We start from the raw sequence: 16,581 nt of genomic DNA, 5'->3' as shown, positions 1-16,581 counted from the left end.
ATATGTTGATGGTAGATGGTGCAGTGTCCTCGGATTGATTAGTCATCAAGAACCACATCGCATAGTATTACCAACACCTCCTATCTAAACAACACACTTGGCGACCAAAAGTGGACGGTTTAACTTTTTCAGCATTATATCAGCAATGCGCAAGGTGGCTAAAGAGGCCTTTTGAGGAGGATGAAGTGGGTAAAATAATCTGTGGCATGGCTAGTGACAAGGCTCCAAGCCTTGACAATTTTACCATGAGTTTCTTCCAAGCTTGTTGGGAAGTGATCAAGGGCCACCTTATGAGGGTCTTTCATGATTTTCATACTAGTGCTAGCTTTGAAAAAAGTCTTAATGCTACTTTCCTGGCACTCATTCCCAAACAAATGGGGTTTGTGGATGTTAGAGACTATCGCCCCATTAGCCTTGTGAATGGGGTTTACAAGATCCTTTCTAAAGTGCTGGCGAATCGATTGAGTACAGTGATGGAAAAGCTAATTTCAAAGCCGCAAAACACCTTTGTCAAAGGTAGACAAATCCTAGATTCAGTCTTAATAGCAAATGAAGTTTTGGATGGACGACATAAGTCTAGAGAACTCGGGTTACTTTGCAAATTAGACAGGCGAAAGCATATGATCACGTCAACTGGAAGTTCCTACTTTATTTACTTGCTAGATGTGGCTTTGGGGAGAAATGATAGAAATGGGTAGAGTTTTGCCTCTCTATAGTTTGATTCTCTATGAGGCTTGAGAGTTAATCTCTCAAAGTTTGAATTGGTGCCCGTGGTGGCTGTCCCTAACGTGGAGAATTTAGCCTCTCTATTGGGATGTAAGGTATGATCTCTATTCCTGAAGTATCTTGGCTTACCATTGGGTGCTCCCTTTAAATTAGAGAGGATTTGGAATGGCGTGGTTGAAAAGGTGGAGCACAGATTGACTTCTTGGAAGAGGTTGTATTTGTCTAAAGGTGGTAGGCTCACTTTGATTAAATGTACTATTTCTAACTTATCCACCTATTTTTTGTCCTTGCTTCCACTCTCCAAAAAAGTTGCCAACCATATAGAGAAGCTACAACGGGACTTCTTGTGGAGTGGATTAGGGGAAGAGTTCAAATTTCACTTGTTTAATTGGTAACTTGTATGTACCCCCAATTTTCGAGGGTGGATTGAAGATTCGTAACTTGATGAAATTTAACCAAGCCTTGTTGGGTAAATGGTTGTGGAGGTACTAAAATGAAAGGGGGGCCCTATGGAAGTCCGTTATAGATTCACAGTTTGGGGAGGCTTGGGGAGGTTGGGGCTCAAATGAGGTACGTGGCACATATGAGGTGGGTTTATGGAAATACATTAGGAGACACTGGGAGATCTTTCGAAGACATGAACATATTGTGGTGAGTGATAGCTCGTGTCGGATTTTGGTATGACAAATGGTGGGGTGCATGAAGCCTCTAAGACACATTCTTTGCTATTTTTTAGTTCACACGAGAAAAGGATGCAGCGATGCCAATCTCTTGGTCTTTTCTAGTGGCTCCCATCAATGAAATGTAGAATTCATTAGGGCAGCCTAAGATTGGGAGTTGGAGACTATTGCGGAGTTCTATGAGGCATTGTATTCCGTAAGCATGATAGAGGGTACCATAGATAGGATGAACTGGAGCCCCTCCAAGAAAGGTAACTTCATGATTAGATCGTTTTATGAAGTTCTAACGTGCCCTGGAATGACCATGTTCCCATGGAAGAGTATATGGCAGATGAAAGTTCCTTCAAAAGTAGCTTTTTTTGTATGGACATCTTTGGACAAGATCCTCACCATAGATAATTTAAGGAAATGTCGGGTAATGATATTGGACTGGTATTGTAAGTGTAAGAATAATGGTATGGCTAACGAATGGAAAAGATGTTTCGAGATTTCTTATGGGAAGGTATTGGGGAGGAGACCAAGTTCCATTTGGTTAGTTGTGACAATGTTTGTTCCCTGATGTCATGCGGAGAGTTGGGGGTATGACCTTTAATAAAGCCCTTTTAGGAAATGGCTATGGAGGTACCATGGGTGAGTCATTGTTGAGGGCCGTGATTGATTCCCAAATATGGGGAGTGTTGATAGAGAGATAGGGGGGGGGGGGGTCCACAACATATCAAGAGTGGTTGGGGGGAGTTTACCTAACACGTCAATTTTGCTGTTGGTTGAGGGCTCCATTATCAGGTTTTGGCATGACACTTTGTGTGGGTGTATGGCCCATAAATTTTCCTTTCCTGCTCTCTTCCGGATTGCTCATAATCAGGATGCTTCGGTGGAGGACCTTTTAGACAATTTGTACCCCACAATGGAATGTGCTTTTTTTTAGAGCTGCACAAGATTGGGAAATAAATGCAATTTCCAAATTATTTACCTTGTTCCATGCTACGTGTATTGGTAGGACGACAATGGACAAAATGATTTGGAGTCATATTGGGAATAAGTAGTTCACTGTTCATTCTATGTACGAGGAATTGCCATGTCAGAACATTGTACATCCTTTTCCTTGGAAGTGCATATGGAGGAGTAAGGTGCCTTCTAAGGTCGCTTTCTTTGGATGGACTGCATCTCTTAGGAAAATTCTGTGCATAGATAACTTGAGGAAGCGGGGATTAATTGTTATTGATTGGTGTTTATATGTGTAAAAAATGTGGCGAATCGGTTGATCATTTACTACTTCACTGTGAGGTGGCAAAGGTGTTATGGGATGAGATTTTAACGGGATTGGATTGGAATGGGTGATGCCTAGGAGGGTAATGGGTCGATTGGCTTGTTTGAGAGGCTTTCGAGGCAATTTTCAGTTTGCAGCCATTTGGAATTTGGTCTCTTTAGGTCTCATATTGTGCATTTGGCTTGAGAGGAAGGTCAGTACTTCGAAGATTGGAAGTGTTCACTGGATGAACTTAGATGTTTCTTTTTCCAGAACTTATTTCTTTGGGCTTTAGCTATTGTATTAAATGGAACTAGTGTTCATAATTTTCTTGTATCTTTTTCTTGTTCCTAACTTGAAATTAGGTTTTGGCTTTCATATATTTCCTGTGTACTTGGCTATGCCTCTTACTTTTTCAATAAAATCTTTCTTATAAAAAGTGTGTTAATTGTTTTGGTAGTTTTGTTGCAAAGTGCAAACACCTTCTTTGGGGTGCAAAGTGTATCATCCCATCTTTTCTTTTAATATATGCACGCTTTAATTATATTTTCCTCCTCCCATTCCACTTACTTGAAGCCTTAACCAAACTTAAAATTTATGAAAAATCATTCATGTTTTTAACATATCGTTTTAGGAGAAAAGATTTGTTGAAACTTCTCTTCACTACGAGACACTTTTTTTCTTTATTCTTTGTGCCTGGCATTTTGTTTTTATGTTAATACATACACATCGATTCGTGAACTAAGTTTTCATATAATGTACAAATGCAAACGTCGCACTAAATTAAAATGTGTGCACAGAACATTTTTCATGTCCAACTTGTATTCTTGCGTGTTGGAACCAATTCTGACTTAGAGAAGTTCACCTATATGCCAATTGACATTTCCAACACGCAACTGTCCAACATTAACAGCTTCACAAGTCATCGCTTTGTTCAGAATTGAAAGACTGAATTGGAGAAATTAGACTCACATATTCATATGAATTATTCGTGATCTGCCCAACTGCTGTTATGTGGCACCTTAAGATTCTTTTGTCAACTTGTTACTTATCATAGAAAAGAATCCTCTTATTAACTTGTTATTTTTTTCTCAAACTGGCTGCTCTCTCTCTCTCTCTCTCTCTCTCTCTCCCTCTGATCTTTCTTTTTTTTATGTACAAATTTTGTTAATATCAATAGAAGATTGGGGAAACCCAAGCACATAGGACATGTACAAGAGTAAACACTTGGGACAAAAAATAAATAGATACAAGGAAGTCATGAACATTAATTAAGCCCATTGAAATATGTAGCTATTGTCCAGAGAAATAACGTATTGAAATAATGACTTCTAAGACCTCCGATAAACGCTTCTTATCTTTGAAGCTTTGGCCATTTCTTTTCCTCCAATTACACCACAAAAGGCAAGTGGGGATCATCTTCCAGATAGCTGCAATTTGTGGAACACCATAGAGGATTCTCCAGCTGGTAAGCAGATCAAATACCCTCCCAGGTATAACCCATGCTAGCCCCACTCTGCTTTTAGAAATCATCCCACAAGGCCATGACAAGCTCACTATGAAGTAGCAAATGATCCTCGTTTCACCACTTTTCCTGCACATGCAGCACTAGTTGATAACAATAATTTGATGTTTCGTGGGTTGTCCATGGTCAGGATCTTCCCCAAGGAAGCTGTCCATGCAAAGTAGATAGATAGCCTCTAATGGTGCCTTACTCCTCCAAATGTTCCTCCAAGGGAAATAGTTCTCTGGATTGGTGATGGCCTTGTAGAAAGAGTAAATAGAAAATTTCCCTTTCCTAGAGGGAGTTCATAGCATCTTATCTCTTGACTTCTTATCCCCATGGAGTACAAGAAGCTAATAAATTCTGAAAAAGGGCCGACTTCCCTATTGTGGGCTGCCTTGAGGAAGTTAACATTCCGCTTAATAGAACCACCCGATATCTGAATTAGTTCTGCCTCCAATCCTGTCCACACACAATCCTATAAATAGTAGGGAATGTCTCTTTGAGGGCTCTTTCTTCGCACCAAATGTTATGTTTGAATCTAAACCTGGATCCATCTTCCACTACAAATCTAGTGTGCTGAGAAAATGCAACCATCCTTTATAATGTTTTTCCACAACTCCACTCCATAATTGTCTTGCACCTCCATAGAGCACTATCCCCCATGGCACCAAACGTATTTGCAGCCAATCACTATCTCCCACAAGGGTTGCCTATCGTAGCGATAACGCTGCAACCATTTCCCAAGGAGTGCCTGATTGAATGCTCTCAGGTTTTGCATCCCAAAACCACCTCCTGAAATTGGAGAGCATACCTTCTCCCAATTGACTCAGTGAAATTTGAACACTTCACCTAGTCCACTTGGAAGTAAGTTATATTGAAGCTTCTCAATGTGATTTGCCACATTGGCTAATGAGGGAAAGTGGAAAGGAATTAAGTGGGCAAATTTGAAAGTACTCTTGATAAGGTGATCCAACCTCTTCTAACTTGCCAACCTATGCTCAACCTTCTTAAGAACTTCATCCCATATAGACTTAAGCTTTAAAAAGGAACACCCAAGGGAAGGCCAAGCTACTTTATGGACAAACAAGAGGACCTTGCATCCCAGAGTATTAGCCAAGCTTTGTGCATTGCTGACTTTTTCGGCAGGGGTCAATTCTGACTTAGAGAAGTTCACCTATATGCCAGAAACTGCTTGAACGCATAGAAATGCCCTTAAAAGACTGGATTTGATTTCGATTTACATTGCACAATATCAACATATCATTTGAAACAATAGATGGGAAATGTTGAGAATGCCATGATTAGTATCCCCCACCTAGAAGTCCGTCATAAAGTTGCCCCGAACCATAGTTGTTTTCATTTTGCTAAAAGCTTTCATAATGATGAAAAATAATAAAGGAGACAATAGGAATAGGTCACTTTGCCTTAACCCTCAGGAGCTATTGAAGAAGCCGGCGGGAGTGTCATTCACCAAAACGAAGAACAGAGCAGTGGAGACACAAATGCATAATCCAAGAACACCATTGTTCCTTGAATCCACACCTCCATTATAAGTAATGCAAAAATCCCCAGTACACAATTATAGGCATTTACCATGTGCAATTCACATAGGATGCCAGGTTCCCCAGATCTTATTCGACTATTCATAGACTCAATTGTTGAGCATCGAGTCTAGGGTTTGCCTGCCTCTGACATGCATTCTGAGGATTCGATATCACTGTCTTGAACACCTAATTCAAACAATTAGCAAGGACGTTGGATATAACTTATAGTCCTCCATTAACAAGGCTGATAGGGCGATAGTCCTTAATATCTGATGCCCCTACTTTCTTAGGAATGAGTGCATAAAAGTGGCATTGAGGGTTTCTTCAAACTTCCCAAACGTATGAAACTCTCGGAATACCTTCATATCATCTTCCCTTACCACATCCCAACATGATTGGATGAAAGCCATAGTGAAGCCATTAGGAGCGGGTGCTTCGTCTCTTGCCATCCTTATTACCACTTCACGTGCTTCATTTTCTCCAAACGGCCTCTCCAACCATGCAACTTTCTATTGCTCAATGGTCTTGAATGCTAACCCATTGTGTTTTGGCCTCTACTGAACATCTTTAGTGTAGAACTACAACATGGTCCCTAATTATGGAACTAACTGCTTCCTTGATACACCCATCCTCCCACCGTAATAATGACAATGAAATGATGAAGAACTAAAGATAACAGAAGGAATGAGAAACCCAATTATTTCTTGTGAGAAGCATTGGAAACAGACATCATTTGGGGGGAGTGTTCTTGGGTAGGACCTCTGCACTCTTGACAATTGAATGTCAAAACCCTGCACGTTTGGTTAAAGTAGTTTTTCTTTGGTAGAATGGATAAATAATTCTAGCGTGCTTCTGAAGCCTTTTTCACGTGCAGGCATCTATCCTGGATACTCTGGTGCTTCCAAACAGTGAAAGTGTCTGTATTCCCTGGATGATAGCAGACAAGGATGACTGGGTTCCCAAGAAGGTTGCTCCGTTCATATGGCTTCGTCAAGAAGCAATTAATGAGCCAACTGCTGGGCGTGAAGCAACGACCTCCCAACCTACTGAAGCAAAACCCAAGACGGAATCTACTAGTGGCACCTCCAGTTATCCAGAACGCAACCCAATTAATGAATCTACTGATGTAGCAGCAGCAGATTCAACAAGTTATACTAATTTATCAGGGCATGGCAGCAGAAATTTGCAAGAATTGACTACCCCTTTGTTAGGAAATAATGAACCAAAAGAAACTCCCAAACAAGTTGAGGAAGCTCCAGAGTATCAGTCACTGTCTGGGTCTGTAGATTTGTTCGGGAAACAGGACAGTACCACAGAAGAAGATGCTTCGAGGCTGAAGAGAATGGGGAGAAGAGCCAGGATTCTTGATTTAGGGAAGAAAATGGGTGAGAAATTCGAAGAAAAGAGGCGTAACATTGAAGAAAAGAGCCGAAACATCGTTGAGAAGATGCGTGGACCGTGAAATAACGTACTGAATGCATTGTTGAGTGTGGGGGGGGGGGGGGGGGGGGGTGTGGGTGGGAATGTGAGGCGTCAGGTACTTGTTTCTCTGATGATAAATCGGTTACTAACATCTTTGGAATAGAGAAATCCATCTGTGATTCATGCTTGGAAGAGATTGTTGTACATAAATCATTCAGATCATTATACATTGCAAAATAAAACAGGAACGTGGTAGATAATTGAATATACATTCATACTTGATTTTCTTAAAAACTGGTCTTCAATCTTGCAGATACAACTGCAGCGTAAATCTAAAGCATAGTGTCTTGTATTGGTTCATAGCCATGTATCTTAATTATAGAGAAGCTAAAATGGTGGCGGATTTTTTAGCTAAAGAAGGTGCTCAAGGTAGGATAGTTGATTTCTTTGGTGATGATTTGGTGCAAGATCGTCTTCGGGGATTAGTTCGCATGGATAAATTGGATTTATCTTTTATTTGACACTGATGTAGTGTTTTATTTGAGATGTTATTATTGGTTTTCCTCCACCTTAGCGAGGGCTTATTAATAATATGAGGCGTTGACCTCGCTTTTCTGAAAAAGAAAAAAAAAAATGAAGCGTTGACCTCGCTTTTTTGAAAGAATTTTATTTTATTTTTCACATTGCATTAACTAAAAAGGGATACAAATACAACTAATTTTTCTGATAGGTAAAAAATCAAAGAAAAAAGGGCAACCCAGCCTATCCGCTCTAGTATGTGCATTTCACCTCTATCTGCCTTGTATGAGGACATATATCACCCCGTTTTGTCTGGGCCGCCTTTGTACACGATTTCTTCATCTCCAGCTCTCTAACGAGGTTTCTCCTTACCAACCTGCTCTTCTACTAATGAGCTTTCCCTACCAACCTCCCATCTCCCCATCTATAAACCTCGCAGCCTAACATTTGCAGACCCAAACTCTTATTACTTACAAATGGAATGAAGTCAATACACCGATATTGAGACCATCATAGCCAAAACACGAGCTCTCAACTGGAATGAAGTCACACTAGTCCCAGCCACGGATAAAGCCCCCAAATCATTCAACCTCATCTGCTAGGTCCAATGGTAGCAGCAAAACCCCTTAAGACCTACCATTTCCTGTTCAAAACGGTATGGTAGTCGATGGGAAGCTTAGTGGATGAGGATATTGAAGCAAATACCTTTCTTTTCTCGTTTCCTAGTCACCAAGCTAGAGATAAAATCCTAAGCCAGCCCCTTGGTCAACATCTAGTGCTCAAACCGTGGCCCTCTCAGTTCATCCTACAGTAAATTGACCTGCTTCACACGTGCAAATACATGGTCTCCCGATGGAGGTGATGACCACAGACAACATGAAGAAGACAGGTAAGAGTGCTTTGAACTCTACAGGCCATTGATCATGCAACGGTCTCTGGCGTTTAGAAATTGACATCATTGAGCCGCTTTGCATTGGGTTCCATTTGCCTCATAAAAACCTTTCAGATGGATGGATATTTTTCAAATACGAGAGACTACCCTGATCTTTGTTTCTCTTGTAGTCATTTGGGCCACACTCACCAAACTTGTGCCTTCCCTCTTTCCCCCCCTTTCCCCATTCCTCGCTTCCCTAGGAATCATGGCTCAGTATAGATAACCCTTATCATTATAGATTTAGCAAGCAACTCTTAGAGCACTAGCATTGGCTTAGCCAAATGCTAGTGTTAGCTAAAATTTACCTAATTGGACTTAAAATCTCTCTCTCTTCTCCCTACTTTCCTTCTCTTTCCCACCAATTTCTTCTCATTTCCCTTCACTTTCCCACACACGTCCCTCTCCTTTCCTTTTCTCTTTGTTTCCCTCAGTTCTCATTGTCTTCTCCACCCACAATCTTTGGTTCCTCTGTCTCGGTTGGGTTGATTTTCCTAACATTTTCCTCTATTTCCTTTGGCTTCCCTTTTGATTCCTTTGTCTCGGTTTCTTTCCCGCCATCGCAGTCTTCCCCTCGGTTTCCTTTCCCTCAAGAGAGCCGTAGAAAATCCAGAACGACCCCTTCCCCTTCCCGCGTTAGGGCCTCTGAAAGCCTCTCACTTTCTTTATATAAGAACATTTCCACCTTCATCTTTCGCTAATCTAGTTTCCCAAACAATCTCTGATACTCTCTCTTTAGCATCTTTCTGTAGCTTCTCTTCGCCTCCCTTTATTTCTTCCACTCGAAGCATTTGGTGTGAATGACCAAAGTGCTCTTCCTAATTGGGTTCGTGCTTGCTAGTTAAGTTTTCTCCCTTACCATCTAATAGCATTTATCTTATTGATCATCCGATCAAGGAAGCCTTTTAAGTGGTGCTACTAGTGATTATGTCACTTGGTTGGATCTTCCTAGAGAGCAATGGATTATTGATGGTGATCGAGAGAGCATGTTTGCCTTGTATTAGATGTAGAAATATTCTACTCATCGTCCATATGCCACACATCACAAATGATTTTTTTTATTTTCTTCCCTTACCAAATGTGTCTTATATGAATGATAAGTAAAAAAATTCCTTTAATTTAGCAAGAATAAAACAAAAAAATAAAAAAATAATAACTCATTTAAAAATAAAAAATCAAATGTAGTGTATAGTGTATGGATGATGAGTAGTGTGGCTTTACTCAATCCCTTCCCTAAATTGAGAGAGCACGTTTGGTTCATATTAATTTCTTACACTAAGAGTCCATTTGGTAACAACTATTCTTAAGTATTTTTTGATATTTCTTTCTCAAGCATCACTTAAACACAAAATACTTTGAATTTCAAATCTTTATCTTTTTCATCTAGTCATTATCCAATTATTACAACTTTTCTAAACTCTCAAACAAAACACAAAAAATAATACTACTTTTTCAAATTTCAAAACAAAAATTATATTAAAAAATTATATTCAAATAATTTTTTAACTTTATAATATTATTATTCAACTTTTTATCTCTTCTTTTCCAAAACTCAATAAAAATATCTTAACTCGAACTATTTTTCTACTATTTATAGATATACTTGAACTATTTTACTACTATTTATAGATACACTAAGTATCCAAACGGGCCCTAAGTTTATGTATTGGCCTGTTCACCATTACTCTTTTGGAGTTTATAGTGAGTCTTAGGTTGCGTTTGGATGCTGAGACAATTTCAGATGATCTGGATTGATCTATAAATAGTAATATTTTACAAGTCCAATTGAGATGTGTTTAAATGTAAATAGGTTGATATATGTGTTTAAAATTTTAAATGATGAAATAGGTTGAGATGTGTTTAATTTTTTTATGAGAAATTGAAAAAGTAGTGAGTGCCATCAATGATTGATTTGAGATGGGTTGATGTGAGTTTGTATTCCAAACATAGTTATTTATTATTAAAATAAAAATAAAATAATATTTAATAAAAAAATAAATGCATTAAAAAATTGGATAAAAAAAATTTATTATTAGAGAGAATGAGATGACTAATTCAATATGGAGTTCAAGTTTTGAGCGATTAGCGAAAAGTCAAAAAATGGCATGTTAGAGCATTGGCATCAGTCTCTTCAAAATGAATGAATCTTCAAAATTTGAAGAGGTTTGGGGTTAAAACGCTGGCATTGGATTCAGTATACCATAAATCTTTAACTTTTAGTTACAGTATATTTACTTTCATCTTCATATTTGAAGACCCACTATTCAAAGTTTATCCTATTATTTTGTTACAAAATCCTTGCTCCAACTGTCTTCTCCCTTTTTGCCGGTGATTCCGTTTCTTCTCCCAGACCCTTTCTCTTCTTCTCCCTTTCTTCCCTCCCAACAGCCCATGAATCCGTTTTAACATTTTTCCTTTTTCTTTTAATTTCATTCCTTTCCTTTCTCCATCTCTATCTCCCATCTCTTCTCGACTTGGAGTGTTGAACAAGTAGGTGAAACCCTATCTCTAGCCCAGTTCAAGGTCCATTTTCGTCGAATATGATCCAAGACATAGGGATGAAGGAGCTCCCAGCTCCTCCGATTCAGCTTTTTCCTCTCCTCCTTCAACTTTCCACCGTAAGATCATTCTTTACATTCAAATAAAGTATATTATATGTATTTTGGGTCTAAATCTTCGTTCTTCTTGTTAAATTTCGCAATTGGTTAGTTGGGGTTTGATTGGGTTTTTCATACTCGAAATTTGGTGTTGAAGAATGAATGTCTGATTTGGATTGGGCAAAATCTGTATTTTATGGGTAATGCTTCAGATTTGAAGGAGATTGCGTCTCTCATTGAGACTAGTGCGTATGCCCAGGAGGTCCGATGAATTGTGCATGTGGTCTGACTCATCATGGCGTTGAGGCGGAAGTTAAAATATGTACGTTCTTTCTGCGTTCCTCAGTTTCGCTATCGCCCCCGGTTGCTCATTTTGATGCATAACATGATATTGAGACTGTCTTCTTATGAAGAAAAAGAATATTAAGACTGGACTAAGAAACTTTCCTTTTATCTTCACTTATTCATTAAAGTTGGTGCAAAAAATAAAGCTAGCTTGTTCTGGTACAAACACTGCTAATTTCCCTTGAAGAAGAAGCAAAATTCTATTTAATGGGAAACTAGTTGCTTTCTAAGACTTTGAGATGTTCAGGAACCATAATAGGCAGGTATGTGAGATAAACTGCTACACGAGGCTGATGAGTTGGGGTACTATTAACTAATGAATTAATGGGAGCGTTATATACAGATATCCATAAACTTCAAAGATTTATATTCAACATAGAATAAAATAGAAGCTTGTTGGATATATTTAGATGCTTGCTATTTATTTTGTGTGATGGCCTAATTTTGTGTGATGATAACAGCTTGATGTTGAGTTATATTAATCTGAGTTAATTCTTGAGCTTGTTGTGAAAGACCTTGTTGCTATCATGCAGTTGCTTTGTTCCTCTCTTGCTCTCCGCTACCCTCCCTTTTGATTAATAATATGCATTTTGATCAGTCAAAACTATCTGGCATTTTGGACATTTTCTTTGTTGCAATTTTTTATTCTATTCAATGATGGAACTAGAGCAATCCTAGGAAAGAAGCAAGATCCCCAAACTGCATCAACGAAAAACATTCAGAGAGAGTGGTCCATGCACATGACTACGGTTTGCCATGGTGCTCATCTTTCAAACACCAATGAAGATGAAAGGAGGCTTCAATATCTAATAAGAGCACATCCACCTTAGTTTATGGGTAGAATCTCCATCCTTGTTAACTTCACCAACTTTGCTTCTGTATTGGTAGCTATCATATTATTTTCACTAAAATTATATGGTAGGATGGCTAAATTATACGGGATATAGAGACAAAGTTCCAATAGACAAAGTTCCAATTTTATGCATTGGTCAATGACAGCGAGGCAGGAATAATCCTTAGAGGTATTTGACAGTTAAATTAACAATCTTTTCACTATATCAATATTAGATTGTAATTAAGGCCATAACATAAAACAAGAGAGAGCAAGGACACTCATGGGTAAATCAACATATGTACATGCAAAAGATTTGATGTGGATGCCAACAATAGTGAAAATAGACGTGAATCAAACTACACTTGGAAGAGATAGATTTTCAAAAGGGAAATCTTAAATAATGAACAATAAAAAGGGATTGCAAAACATGAAAGAAAAAATTAAAAATATAATTATTAAAAAAATAATATTATATTATTATTTTGATGAATCTAATGGCTAATCTAATGTGAAGTTATGGATAAGGAGGTTTTAGATATATGGAAAATATGTACTTTTTATCAAAATTTAAAGATAAATTTGATGAGTCCAATGCTTGTGCTCTTGGCCAAACTTTGCGTAAACTAATGCCAGTGGTCCTAGAAATCCCTATCCCCATTCAACAGAATCTAGTAGCAAGATGTAACCCTCGTATTAACCTTCAAAGTGCACTTACTCAAATCCCCGAGGAGATGCCTCTATCATGCATCACGCATAGTTATTCCATGAAAGTTAAAGAAAAAATGGTGATGCTGGATAGCTCATGTCCAGATGTAGAAAGTCGGATGCATGCACCTGGCAACATTCAATCCCTTTTCAGAACTTGAGAAGGCCATGATCAAGCTAATTATACAGTCCATATCATTATGGTTACTGCTCATCTTCCTTAATAACACCAAGAAATGAGCCAGCCCATTCGCATTGGCATCAGGGAACAGGAGATTCATGACCGAAGCATTGGATTTGGAGTAGTAGTCAACCTACCTAACTAGCTATCAGAATTGAATTCCCTTCGGCCATTTATTCTTCCAGCCCCAAGCCATCAAATACCCGGTTGCCCCTTTGTCCCCCTGAGATAGATATCCTCCTTTTAGACTGATGCCCTTTTCCCCTATCCCCCTTAAAAAATAAGCCTCTCAATCCTCCAAGCATACAATCTGACCTCTCTACCTTACAATCCCTTGGTAATAACCCCATCTCACACAAGCCCATGAAGAAGGCTCCCTCTTTCAACAACTGCTAGCCCAATTTAAATTAGAGGAGGAACCCAGAAGCAAAAACCAACTCTCTATCTTGGTTATTCCACCTGGGAAGGCCATTCTCTTAAATGACAAAATCATGGAAGGCGACTAGGGCGCCGACAACAACATAGGAGAAGTAGGGTTGGCAGCAGTGAAGAGATGGAGTTCTGCCGGGAAAGAATAGCTTAAAGGGATCTAGGGTTCTCATCAACCTTGGGCCGATGTGCTTGGGTCCTTAAGCCTTTTTTTCCCCTTATAGTGTTGAGTCCAATAAAGAAGGGTATTGGGTTATGTTTGTATCCGTAAGGGCTCGGCCCATTAGATTGTTCAGTTAAGTGAGTCTTGTTAAGCCCATGTCGGGCAACTGTCATTTTGCTTATTTTCTGAGCATAGTAGCTTTCTCTTTTATTCCAATAGTTTGTTACAAGTTAGAGGTATAAGACGTTAGTGTATTAGGATTCTCTCCATTATGAAAAATCAATACAACAAACAAATTTTCTCATCCCACTCTTTTCTTTCCCACCTTTTGGAGGCACTAATCCTTGAAGTGAGCATTTTCTATCACTATTACTCAGGCCTATAACAATTGGTACCAAAGCTGGTCATCCTTGGCAGCTGCATTCCACCATGGCTGAAGGAACTAGGATGAATGAATTGCAAGATGGGTTGAATGGACTGAAGATGTTGACTGAATCCCAGCTTAAAACACAATAAACCAAAGGCTATTTGATTCCCACAAGTTGAGTTGTTTTTCAAGTGGGTTGAAGGACGAAATTAGATTGTCGGTCCGGATGTTCGATCCCCCAGATCTCTTAACAACTTGTAACTTGGCGAAAATTCAGGAAGAACATGCCAAGGTTAGTAGAAGGGGTTACGGGTTTCATCTACTGGGTGTGAAGAATCTAGTCTTGTCAAAGGGGGTAATACTCAAGAGGACAGAACACTAGTAAGGCAATAGTGCCAGTTCAAAAAGATTAATTCCAACCAAATGAAAGAAAGACGGGAAATGGGCTATGCTATTATTGTGATTCCAAATGGAATTCAGGGCTTAAGTGTAAGAATCCTAAGCTGTTTTTGACATAGGAGGTGGATGATGATGAAGGGGATGAAGTAGAGGGGAATAACCAGTTGCCACAAAGGGATATGGAAAAAGAGAGTTGAATTCCCTGAAATAAGTCCTAGCGCAGAGATCTCCCTCCATGCCTTGATAGGGTTTTCTAACAACCCTAAGACTATAAGAGTCGAAGGGAAGGTCGCTTGTTGGTGGGTGGTTATTTTGATTTATTTGGATAGCACTCTTAATCTTTTAGATTCTACAGTGGCTAGAAAGTCTCAGGTTCTTATTTCTGAAGATGACAAGGTGAAGGTTAGAGTGGCGAATGGTGAACAGTTGTGTAGTGGGGGGAAGAGCAAGGGAGTGAAGTTGAACATCCAAGGGTATCGATTCAACTTGGATGTGTTCATATTGGAATTTGTGGATTGTGATATGGTTTTGGGGGTCCAGTGGTTACAAACTCTAGGCATAGTGTCATGGAATTTTAAGAGACTTACCATGCAATTTACCTTCCAAGAGCAAAGTACCACATTGCAAGGAATGATGTCCACTCAATTACTGGAAGAAAGTCCTTGTAACAAAATGAACTAGTTAGAGAAGAAAGGGGTAATTATGCAATTAATAAATGAGGAAGAGACTACCAGTGAATTGCCTTACACTAGCCCATAAGAGAATTATTAGATCACTATGGTGATGTCTTTTAATAGCCAAAGGGGCTTCCACCTTCTCAAGCCCAAGATCACTCCATTAACTTGTTGCTTGGGTCTAAACCAATGTATATAAGGCCATATAGGTGTTCCTTTTCTTAAAAGGATGAAATAGAAAAAATCATAAAGGAGCTGCTCAGTTCTGGGGTAATTCAACCTAGTCAAAGCTCCTATTCCTCCCCCGTTGTGTTTGATAAGTGTTATTTTTATATGATTTTTATCACTATTTTATTTATGAAAAGTGTCATTTTCCCTTTAATACTATTTATTTTATTTTATTTCTACATATTTTTATTTATTTTCTTGGATTTGAAGGAATGAGAAGATTTAGTGCAAAATGAGAGCATTTTGGTACAAAAGAAGAGACTATGGATCCAGACCAATGAGAGACAGTGAGATCTGAAGAGAGTCGATGAGATTTGGGCGAGGAGCCTTGTCTCGTGGGTAACAAAGAGATTTCTCTGGCCCAAAGGCGAGAAGACTTACCTCTTGGCAGGCGAGGAAACTCGCGACCAGAAGGCACGACTAGAAGGTGCAAAGATTTGGCGACATGGCTCTAGGTGGTTAGATTGGGCGACTAATCTAAACGACCAACTTAAAAGACCAACCTAAACGACATTGTGGGCAACAACTAGAAAAGGCGAGATGACTCTTTCATCCTGGTGGGGAGTCTTTCTACTCGATAGGCGAGGAGAGGGCTGTGTGGTCTTTGTGACCTCCACGCCTATTCATTTGTGACCTCCACGCTAGTTATATTCAGCGCACACGGCATCTACTCGGTGGGATAACTCCTCTCGACTAGGATCAATCTGCTACTGACCATCATAGCCGAGTTTTGCAATCAATCTGTTGGCAACCAAATCCTCCCAAACCCCACAATTTAAACCGCATATCACTAAATTTTTCATTTTAAATAATCCCATTATTTTTGGGATAATTTCTTTTATGTTAACATTTATCTTTAGAAACTATTTTCTAGATCTTTAGGCTAGATTGTAGCCGCAGTTATCTTGTTTCCAGATTTAAATTTTGACATTTATTTAATCTCATCTTGTGGGATGAATAAACGGAGTTCTGAATCAGAGTCGAGAGTTTTTATGTTTTAGAGTTTGAGTCTGAGTTTAGGGTTCCAAAATTTATTCTGTAAGTGTTCTTTCGAGAAGGTGGAACTGGAGGGTAGAGACGAGA

The 16,581-nt window shown here is 39.1% G+C and overlaps 1 protein-coding gene across 1 annotated transcript in view; it reads left to right on the top strand.

Annotated features, from left to right (window-relative positions):
- The window catches only part of LOC121241881 (testis-expressed protein 2-like), a 28,020-nt gene extending 12,259 nt beyond the window's left edge, over positions 1–15,761 (top strand). The window contains exons 7-9 of the mRNA XM_041139744.1: positions 6,578–7,171; positions 7,321–7,326; positions 15,709–15,761. Coding sequence (XP_040995678.1) covers positions 6,578–7,165 — 588 coding nt within the window. The 3' untranslated portion in view covers positions 7,166–7,171; positions 7,321–7,326; positions 15,709–15,761. The remainder of the gene's footprint in view (positions 1–6,577; positions 7,172–7,320; positions 7,327–15,708) is intronic.
- Positions 15,762–16,581: the final 820 nt, after the last annotated feature.

This window comes from Juglans microcarpa x Juglans regia, chromosome 8D, assembly GCF_004785595.1.
Source record: "Juglans microcarpa x Juglans regia isolate MS1-56 chromosome 8D, Jm3101_v1.0, whole genome shotgun sequence".
NCBI lineage: Eukaryota > Viridiplantae > Streptophyta > Magnoliopsida > Fagales > Juglandaceae > Juglans > Juglans microcarpa x Juglans regia.
The sequence above is the reverse complement of the archived record's forward strand: the minus strand, read 5'-3'. Positions and strand labels throughout refer to the sequence as shown.